Below are 10,716 nucleotides of genomic sequence, written 5' to 3'. Positions count from 1 at the left end.
GATGAATGGAAAAAGAAGATGTGGTATATATCTACAATGGAATATTATGCAGCCATCAAAAGGAATGAGATCTTGCCATTTGCAACAACGTGGATGGAACTGGAGGGTGTTATGCTAATCGAAATAAGTCAATCAGAGAAAGACATGTATCATATGACCTCACTGATATGAGGAATTCTTAATCTCAGGAAACAAACTGAGGGTTGCTGGAGTGGTGGGGGGTGGGAGGGATGGGATGGCTGGGTGATAGACATTAGGGAGGGTATGTGCTATGGTGAGCGCCGTGAATTGTGTAAGACTGTTGAATCACAGACCTGTACCTCTGAAACAAATAATACATTATATGTTAAAAAAAAAAAAAGAAGGAGAAGAAGAAGAAGAAGATAGCAGAAGGGGAAGAATGAAGGGTGGGAAATCGGAGGGGGAGACAAACCCGACAGACTACGGACTCTGAAAAACAAACTGAGGGTTCTAGAGGGGAGGGTGGTGGGGGGATGTGTTAGCCTGGTGATTGGTATTAAAGAGAGCACGTTTTGCATGGAGCACTGGGTGTTATACGCAAACAATCATGGAACACTATATCAAAAACTAATGATGTAATGTATGGTGATTAATGTAACATAATAAAAAAAAAGTGCTCTGGGCCATCCCTGCACTGATTTCTTAAACCTGTCTCCTCCTCTTTGTTGCTTTTGCTAGGACACATCCTCCCATACATTCAAAGAAAGGATACTTATAAAGTAAATATTATAAATCTTTGCGTGGCTGAAAAGGTCTTATTCTACTTTCATAGCTGATTGATGGTTTTGTTCTGCCTGGAATTCTAGGCCGAAAATCAGTTTCAGACACTTTTCTACCGTATTGAAGGGTCCAGTGTTGTTACTGAATACTCTAATGCCTTTTAATTTTGCATAGTTTTTGTTGCCTATATTTTTTCTGTCTCTCTCAATAATTTTATAATCTTCTCAATCTCTAGGGTAATAGAATTGCATAATAATGTGCCTTAGTTATTGTTTCCTCATCACTAGGGTGGACACTCAGTGCATCTTTTGTATCTGGACACTTACACCTTCCTGCTATGAGTTTTCCTTTCATTGTTTCTTTTAAATTCTTCCCGTCTTCTCTGTTCTCCTGGAACAAATAGAGTTGAATGTTTTACCTCTTGCTTGGATTTTTCATAATTTTTTTTCTATTTTTCATTTCTTTGATTTTTAAAAATTCTACTTTCATGGAGACTTCTTTGACTCTATCTTTCAACCGTCTATTGATTTGTCTTAACTTTATTACTCTTTTTATTCTGTTTCCAAAAATAATATTTTTATTGTTTAGTTTTTTAAAGTATCATGTTCTCATTTCATGATTGCAAATATTATCTCTGATCAATGTGAAGATATCAGTGGTGATTAACATAATATAATAAAATTTAAAAAATAACAAAAAAGATATCAGTGGTTTTCAAAGTGAATTTTTTTGTGTTATCTTAGATTCCACCAAATTCCTTTTGGCCTTCCTAAAGTCTCACTTTTTACTTTAGCATCTTATGTGTATTACAAAATTTGGCACCAAAATTTTGAGCAAAATCTCTGGATCAATAGAGCAGAGCTGACCAACTGGTAGGCTTCTGGTCAGGGTTTTAGCTGAGAGACAGCTATTCTATTTATGATCTCCAAAGGCAGGATGCGAAAGACTTTAATATAATTTAATTTCATAATGCAAAGAGGTCACTACTCTGTTGTGAAGTGTATACCTGTGTGAGAAACTGAGAGTAAAAAGAGAGGATGGAAGACTGAACCATTCTTGTCTCTTACTCTCCCTATTACTAGTCCTGAATCTCACCATCTCCCTTACCTGGTGCCTGGCATCTCAAACATGTCAGGGATTCTGGAAGATAAGTCTGTCTATTTCTCCTCAGTATCACCCTCAGTTGCTATTTTAGTGTTAGCCTTCTCTGTGTGGCCAAAGTAGTTACCATACCTTTGTCTTCTCTTTTCCAAACATTTGTTGGAATCTTTTGTCTGCACAATCTAATTTCTGTCCTGTTTTCTTTGTTACTGTGAGTATAAACTTGTTTCCCCTTTGTTGTTGTTGTTGTTATCTTATTTAGATAGGGGGGAAAGGGAAAACTAATGTAGCCCACAATTTAAAATATAAGTTCAGTATATTTATTTGTTTAAATAGGTATTAATAAAAAGGATAGACTGATCCTCTTCTGCAGAGGAAGAGTAATATGAAAAATATAAGGAAATGCAACAAAATGTTAGTGGTGATCATGTATGGAAAGCCTAAGTGCAGAGAAACCATTTTAAAGAGTTTTCAAAAGTCTCACTCGCCAACTATTATCAACATCATAGTATCCACCTCCAGTGAAAAGGAGAGACTGGTAAATGTAATGTTTCAGTGGGGTCACCATAAATAATATCAAGTCTCTGTTACTCAGGAAAAGAAAGGAACAATGGATACTGGAGTAACAACAGGTAGACTCTGTCACAAGAATCTCTTGGGCATCCAGTACTGTGCCATATCCGGGGAGTGGAAAAGAAGTAAGATACATTATTTATATCCTTAATAAGTTGTAGAAATGAGATAAAATCCATTAAGGGAACAAAAACCAGAAAGAAAATAAGTGTCTGAAAGCATTTTATAAACTATATGGAGGTGTGTTTAAGGCACACAGAGAATAAATGTTGGATGAAATTAATCAGGGCAGAATTCTTGAAAGATATGAGTCATGAAACAAGATCTAAAAAGTTCCTCAGAGGGTGCCTAGCTGGCTTAGTCAGTGGAGCATGCAACTCATGATCTTGGGGTTGTGAGCTCAAGCCCCAGGTGGGGCGTAGAGACTGTTTAAAAATAAAATCTTGGGGTGCCTGGGTGGCTCAGTGGTTGAGTGTCAGACTCTTGGTTTCAGCTCAGGTATGATCTTAGGGTCATGAGATCAAAACCACATCAGGCTTTATGCTCAGCAGGGAGTCTGCTTGAAGATTCTCTCCCTCTGCACCTCCCTCCATGAGCACGTGCACACACACACACACTCTCTCTCTCTCCAAAATAAGTAATATATACCTTTAAAAAATAAAATAAAATCTTAAAAAGTAAAAAAAATAAATTAATTAAAATTTCCTCAGAATAAAACTGCCTTTTCTGAAGTAGGCTAGCCAGCTATTACACTTCTGTTTTTAAGAGAAATGGTTAGATTCCTCAGAGATATCTTTCTCTTGTAACCTCATTCTAAATCATTCAATTACAGATTAAGAAAGCTTAATTTGAATTGAAGGGGTATACAGCAGTTAAATGAGATGCTGAGTTGTAGTCTTTACTCTCCTACTCTAAAAATAAAAGAAGATAAACCTTGACAGTATGGAATGGTCTAAGTTTAGCCCACCCAAAGACAGAAAAAGAAAATAGTCTCAAATTATTGCCCATTCAATGAAACCTTGTACAAGATAGTTGAATTTTAGAGACTATTCCTTAAAATCATTGATAAGTTACAGACCACTGAAGGTATCAGCAAATTCTCTAATTTTGCAATTCTGACGAGCTATCCCTTCTGCTTTTCCTTCAAGGAGACCTTGTGACTCCATATCCGTTTCATGGCATTCTTTACATCTTCATTCCTTAGAGTGTAGATGAGTGGGTTTAACATTGGGGTGATGGTAGTATAGAACACAGACACAGCCTTATCTAGTGGGAAAGTAGTGGATGGACGGAGATAAATAAAGATACAAGGGACAAAGAAGAAAGTTACTACAGTGAAATGAGACCCACAGGTCGAGAGAGCCTTGCGCTGGCTCTCTGAAGACCGCTTGCGAAGACTAAATAGAATGACAGTGTAGGAGGCCAGAAGAATGAGGAAGCACCCCAGAGAGATGAGACCACTGTTGGCAATCACCAACATGTTTACCAGGGTTGTATCAGCACAGGCAAGTTTTAGGACTGGGTGGACATCACAAAAGTAGTGGTCAATGACCTGATTATTGCAGAAAGGCAGCTGAAAGGTCAGGAGGGTCTGAAAAAAGGAATGACCCAGGGCTCCCAACCAGGACAGTGATGCCAGCACAATACAAGCATTGGCACTCACAATGGTAGTATAACGGAGAGGCTGGCAGATGGCAGCATAGCGGTCAAAAGCCATAACGGTCAAGACGAAAATCTCAGCACAACCAAAAAAGTGGAAGGTAAACATCTGAGTTACACAGCCCCAGTAGGAAATGGTCTTTTTCTCGGAAACAAAGTCTGCAATCATCTTGGGTGCTGTGGCTGAGGAATAGGCAATGTCCACAAAGGACAGATTACTGAGGAAGAAATACATGGGTGTATGGAGCCGGGGATCAGAAAACACCGTAAGCAGAATGAGCAGATTTCCCACCATGATCACGATGTACAAGAGGAGAAATAAGGCAAAGAACATCAGTTGCATTCCAGGATCTTGGGAAAGTCCTAGGAATATAAACTCAGTGACATTGTTAGCCACTTCTGTGCGGACCCAGGTGATACTGGTTTGGTGACTCTGGTTCCCTGTAAAAATAAATAAATATCATAAACCACTGTAAGCATGGTAAAGCCTAACAGGAAAATATTTAAGTGATGAAAATACTTAAGTGAATTTAAATAGTAGATAAAATTCTTCCTATTTCTTGAACACAGTTAATGGGTGTCTTCCTCACCATTAATTTTCTTACCACATTATTTACTCACATTGTTACACTTAGGCCTATAGTTCCTTTCTCCCAAATAATAATCTAGAGAATATGAGGGGTTTTTTAATTGGATTTAATGTTCTCTAATCCTCCCTCTTTCTCTCTCTGCCTCTCTCTCTCTCTCATTTTGCCAGAAATTCTCTTTGGGTTGGAAAATTTTAAATTAATTATTAAGTGGCTAACTTAATTTTGGAGGGTTAAGATAAATGCAAGAAGTCAGTACCTGAGATTTGATGCCAAATTTCCTAGATGGATCTTTTTTAACATAATGTACACAGATCAACTTTAGAAGAATAACATTCTACTTAATCAAGTGAGAAAATCTGTTTTTAGTTTCTAAATTAGGTTGGAAGTTTCGGTACAATTAAAAATTAAGTTGTTTTTAGTGACCAAGAACAACAGATACAGAGGCCTCCTGCTCACCAATAACCCATGCTTACAAATCACATTGGGGGGTTTGAGTCCTAAGCCTTGGTCTGCATGTGAAAATTCCATTTTGCTTGCCAGTTAGGAATACCTGAGGAGTGGTCAAGCTATACAGAGAAATACTTTTCCCTGTGTTGCTCTAAAGAGTTGAAAAGTTTGGGCGCCTGGGTGGCTCAGTTGGTTAAGCGACTGCCTTCGGCTCAGGTCATGATCCTGCAGTCCCAGGATCGAGTCCCGCATCTGGCTGCCTGCTCGGCAGGGAGTCTGCTTCTCCCTCTGACCCTCCCCCCTCTCATGCTCTCTCTCTCTTATTCTCTCTCTCAAATAAATAAATAAAATCCTTAAAAAAAAAAGAGTTGAAAAGTTTAAAACTTATTGAGACTCCTATCATCCTCAGTCCTTTTGCCTTGAAAAAGCCCTCTCCCTGTAATCATAGGTAAGCATCAGGAATAAGATTTCCCATACAGATATTTCTATAAATGATAGTTAAAGAATAAGTGTCTGACACCATTTTACAAACTATATACAGGGATCCTCAAGGCATACAGATAAAAATATTGGGTAAAAATTATCAGGGAAGAATTCTTGAAAGAGATAAATCATGACACAAGATCTAAAGAAGTTCCTCAGAATGAAAATGGCTTTTTTGAAGCATTGCAAATTACTAGCTATCTTCCATCTTTGCTAGGAACACCTCTTTTCTGCCTGGGTAGTGGAAGCTGAGTAATTTAAGTTTGAGCATCCCTACCAACAGGATTACTTTAAGTAAATCTATTTATTCTTTCTGACTCTCAGTTTTCTCATTTATAAAAGATGGGTGATACAGTTATTTTACGTCACAAAGCTGTTACAGAAATAAAATAAGATCATTTGTGTAATTTGTTTTCTATTTATGAGGTGGCTTCCTTTGTAATTTGAATCTGTGAAGTGGGATCTTTCTAGTAAGTAGTTTTAATTTGATCTATTTGTCTATTATATAAAAATTATATAGACAATATATAGATTGTCTATAGACAGTAGAAATAGAAAATTTAAAATTCATCCATAATTTTATTCCTGAAATAATAAACTATAGTATCTGTCCATTTCCACTGAAGACATATTCTTAATAGTGGTGATACTGGTAGTAAACACTTACTAAGCACTTTACTATGTGCAGGATTGTATGCTAAACTATTAAGATATGTCCCCTCATTCTATACTCACAGCAACACTGTAATTTCAATCTCCACTTTAAAGAGCACCAAATTTTTAAGAGGTTAGGTAAATCATCCAATATAACACAGTCAGTGAAGAGGCTGGTATTTGAATTGAACCATCCTAATTCCAAAACCCACACAATACATATCCCCTTAAATAAATGAAAAATGGGTAGAATGGTAAGTAAACAAATGATAATGATAGATGATAAATAGATAGATGATAGATAGAAAGAAAAGTAGATGGATAAATTTCTCATGAAAAAGAATTGCATTAAAATAATCAAGTGCTCTCTTTTGGTGCAAAGTCCTTTGATTAGAGAATATGCTCCACTAAAATCTTTGAACATTCTGACACTATACCAGCAAAGCTAAATTGTGCTCAGTCATAACCAATTGACAGAATCATAAGGGTTGAGAAAACATTTAGGTAATAATAGAAAACACTTATATTGTACTTATTGTGTGCTAAGTATTGTTCTAAGTGGTAGTGACTCACTTAATTCTCATAACATTCATACAGTGTAAGCTATCGTCATCATCCCCACTTCAGAAATGAGGAAACTGAAGCACAAAGTGCATAACTTGCACAAGTTCACAGGGTGAGGTAATTGGCAGAGCTGGTATCTGAACCTCGGCAATGGAACTTCAAAGTTTATTTTCTTTATGAATTTGCATACTGCTTGGGCTGTGGGCATCAAAATCAGCATATGTTCTTTTTCATTTGAAAGTCTTAAACTTTCTGTAATAGTCAAAAGACACCTTTCTGCTAATCATGATTTTTTTTTAAAAAAGCTATATCCAGTTTTTATAGGCAGACACTGCAGTTGCAACTGGCAAGATCATCACAACATTCAGAGTCTGTGCCCAACTTGGCTTAAATTTACAATGAGAATGCAATGAGTGATGTGATACTGATCATTAATCTTGACATTATTTCACTGACTGTGGCGACAACCAAATAGATGAGGCCCACATGTAAACCAGCAATCACAGTTCCAGAGGAGAGTCAGAAACACCTCTCCATAGAAGGTCTTCACTGAGTGGAATTTTGAAAGGTCAGCTAGAGTTAACCTGATGATGAAGAGGACTGCAGGGTGATGACACAGAAGAGAAGACAGGGCAGGAAGGATGTTCTAGGCCTACTGGATTAGGATATATGAAGGGAAAGGATATAAATCATCATAGCATCCCCTCTGGGGAATGCCAACAGGTTTGATAGAGTTCATCACAGAATCCATGAAGGGAAGTGTCAGGAAGTGAGGCTAAAAAGGAAGAGGAGATCAGGTCATAGTCTTGTGGGTTAAGTTTGAGGAGTTGGAATTTATCATGAATGATTTGGGGGATCATAAAGAAAGATCACTGCTGCAGCAGGAGGGCAGCGGCAGCGGGAATGGGAGGTGGTGGAGAGTAGCTGTTACAAAGAAGCCTGAAACCCAGCTTTCCTAGATTCAAATTCAAGCTCCCTTATTAGCTCACACTCTGACTTCAGGAAAGTTACTTACCTTCCCTTTGCCTCAGTTTTCTCAAGGGTTAAAAGTGGATAAGAATAGTACACACTACATAAGTGCTGTACAGGTTAGATACGTATCATATGCAGCACTTATGTACATGGCACAGTGTAAGTGAATATTTAATTATCATCACCCATCTTAGTGACTGGAGAACATGCTGAATGCAAGGAGGGAAAAAAGCATGGATAAGAGTCATCTTAGGATGCTAAACTCCTTACTATGTTCATCTAATTCCCATTTATATGTATTTCCATGTCTTCTATGTTTAGAAAATGTATCTACTGCTGACACCCACCTTCTCAAATATGTTCTTTGACTAGAGTAGTACCAGAATATAGTCCATATTCTTTTGTTTAATCAATTAATTAGCATATAGTATATTATTAGTTTCAGAGGTAGAGTTTAGTAATTCATCAATTGCATATAAAACCCAGTGCTCATTACATCAAGTGCCCTCTTTAATGTCCATCACACAGTTACCCCATCCCCCTACCCACATCGTCTCCAGCAACTCTCAGTTTTTTTCCTATAGTTAAGAGTCTCATATGGTTTGTCTCCCTCTCTGCTCTCATCTTATTTTATTTCTCCTTCCCTTCCCCTATGTTCATCTCTTTGTTTCTTAAATTCCACATATGAGTGAAATCATATGATATTTGTCTTTCTCTGACTGTACAGTCCATATTCTTGAATGGCTTCCTTTCAGAGTTCAGGCAAGATGACCCAAAGATGTTTGGGCAGCTGCTATATTCTTCCTGAATAGTGGCTATCTCAACATTATCTGGGTTCCCCTCAGGGGCTGAGAAAACTATTCCAAGTCTAAGACCCGAGATCTTTTTACTATCTTCACTGGGAGAAAGAGCACACCATTTAAAGATAGAATAGGGCCTGACTCAACAGCTCGGCCTCTTACAGGTTATGTGATCTTAACACAATTTTCCTCACTTCCATTAACTTCAAAGTCCTCCCCTGGGAAAGAACAATGTCACCCATGTAAAGATCAAATTAATCAATGGACATAAAAGCAACAAGTTAACAGTAAATCTAAGTCATAACCATTTCAGTAAAAGAATTTCAGAAGCATCAGTATCAAATGTCTTAACACTGTGGACTAGGGCCTATATGGGATGGATCATTTTCACTGGTCTGTCCAGGTTCTTAGGTCAAATTTGGTCTCTCAGATAATGCCAAAGAATATATACTAGTTATAATGGTGTTAAAGAAATAAGATTGCTCCCTTATTTCCATTCATAAGCCCACCTAAATTACTTCAAATAAAACAAATAGCAAGACTACAACTCCCTGAAATTCTCTGGGAAAGAGATTTAGTCTTTAGTTTCATCTGTGAGTGATTTGCAAGGGGAAAAGAGATCAAATACTCTGGATCTCTTTCCTAACAGCAAGTTCCATCCCACAGCTAGCTCTTTGTGCAATAGTGTCCTTGACGTCAATATACCTCATAGAGACATTATGACATATGTACATGTTTTCATGTCTCTGGTCACTTGACATCCTTTTATTACCTGTCAATCCTTTGAACTTTTACATATAGAAACATTTAAAGTCCCATTTATCCTATTCCTCTAATTGTCCACAACTGAGGAAGTAATTTACTAAGTATTTGTGGAACTGAGAAATAAGGAATAATAATCTGAATAAGTAAAGTCTTGAAAAAAATCTGCACATGTATAAATGTAACACAATGTAGACTATTCAAGGTACCATCTATATTATCTTCTACATTTCACACAGCACCAATATTTATTTATCCTTTCAACTGTTAAATATTTTTGGAGCACATTCTCTGTGTCTGGTATTGTGCTGTGAACATAAAAAGATAAAACCTGATACCTGACATAAAGCCTTTCATTTTAGAGTAATACCTTTAAAAGACCTTCTCAAATCCTCTTAGACTGGACCATAACTTATGTAAAATCCTATACGTATGTAGATGAAAAAAAACAACCTTAGTGATCACTTGACTTTATTCTATTCACCTAACCATTGGTGAAAGCAGTGAAGTGCAGAGAGGAAACTAAATTATCTAGGCTTCACTGTTAGTGTAAAGCTAGAACTAAATTCCAATTGAAATAATATTGATATACTTTATAAGTTTTTTTTAAGATTTTATTTATTTATTTGACAGAGAGAGACACAGCGAGAGAGGGAACACAAGCAGGGGGAGTGGGAGAGGGAGAAGAAGGCTTCCCGCCAAGCAGGGAGCCCGATGTGGGGCTCGATCCCAGGACCCTGAGATCACGACCTGAGCCGAAGGCAGACGCTTAACAACTGAGCCACCCAGGCGCCCCAATATTGATATACTTTAAATTACAGTAAACTATTTCCTAAATTACTTAATAGAATTATTAGAACAGATGTTGTAAGTGGATGAAGAACTTAAAGATTCCTTTTTATCCCTGAATATGATTTGAATCAATGAAAAGGGCCCTCGCTTCTCTCCCTGGTTGTTAACTGTCATTACAGACAGGAAACTTACCCTGGCCATCTTCTTGAGTGTGATCCCACGACATGGATTTGGACAATATGAGATCTTCTTGGATCAATAAACCTTTCTGAGATGGAAAATGGATCTGTACCTAGATATTCATGCTAAAAGATTGAAATCTATATTCTGATGCTTCTCTTAAGTGTGTGTCGCATTTCACAGAAAGATTACGCCTACAGACTGAGAAGGGGTCCTACGTTATTTATGCCCCCCCCCCCCACCCCCCTCTCGGAAGATTTAATGAGCTTATACCCATGCCATGGCTTCTGATCTGGACTGTAAGACTTTACTTCTATATTCCTGACTGCCAAGAGAGAGATTCTGCCAGCAATCTTTATACATCATCACAGCCCTGAGGGAATGGCTGGCCAGGTGAG

The 10,716-nt window shown here is 37.6% G+C and overlaps 1 protein-coding gene across 1 annotated transcript; it reads right to left on the bottom strand.

Annotated features, from left to right (window-relative positions):
* Nucleotides 1-3,538: 3,538 nt before the first annotated feature.
* LOC116640461 (olfactory receptor 4S2-like) lies at nucleotides 3,539-10,364 on the bottom strand. Its single transcript, XM_032417510.1, has 2 exons — nucleotides 10,331-10,364; nucleotides 3,539-4,515 (listed from the first exon to the last, which is right to left on the bottom strand). Exons 1-2 carry the CDS (start codon nucleotides 10,362-10,364, stop codon nucleotides 3,539-3,541), a joined length of 1,011 nt encoding a protein of 336 aa, XP_032273401.1.
* Nucleotides 10,365-10,716: the final 352 nt, after the last annotated feature.

The sequence above is a fragment of the Phoca vitulina genome, unplaced genomic scaffold (genome assembly GCF_004348235.1).
Source record: "Phoca vitulina isolate PV1807 unplaced genomic scaffold, GSC_HSeal_1.0 scaffold20, whole genome shotgun sequence".
Lineage (NCBI taxonomy): Eukaryota > Metazoa > Chordata > Mammalia > Carnivora > Phocidae > Phoca > Phoca vitulina.
The sequence above is the reverse complement of the archived record's forward strand: the minus strand, read 5'-3'. Positions and strand labels throughout refer to the sequence as shown.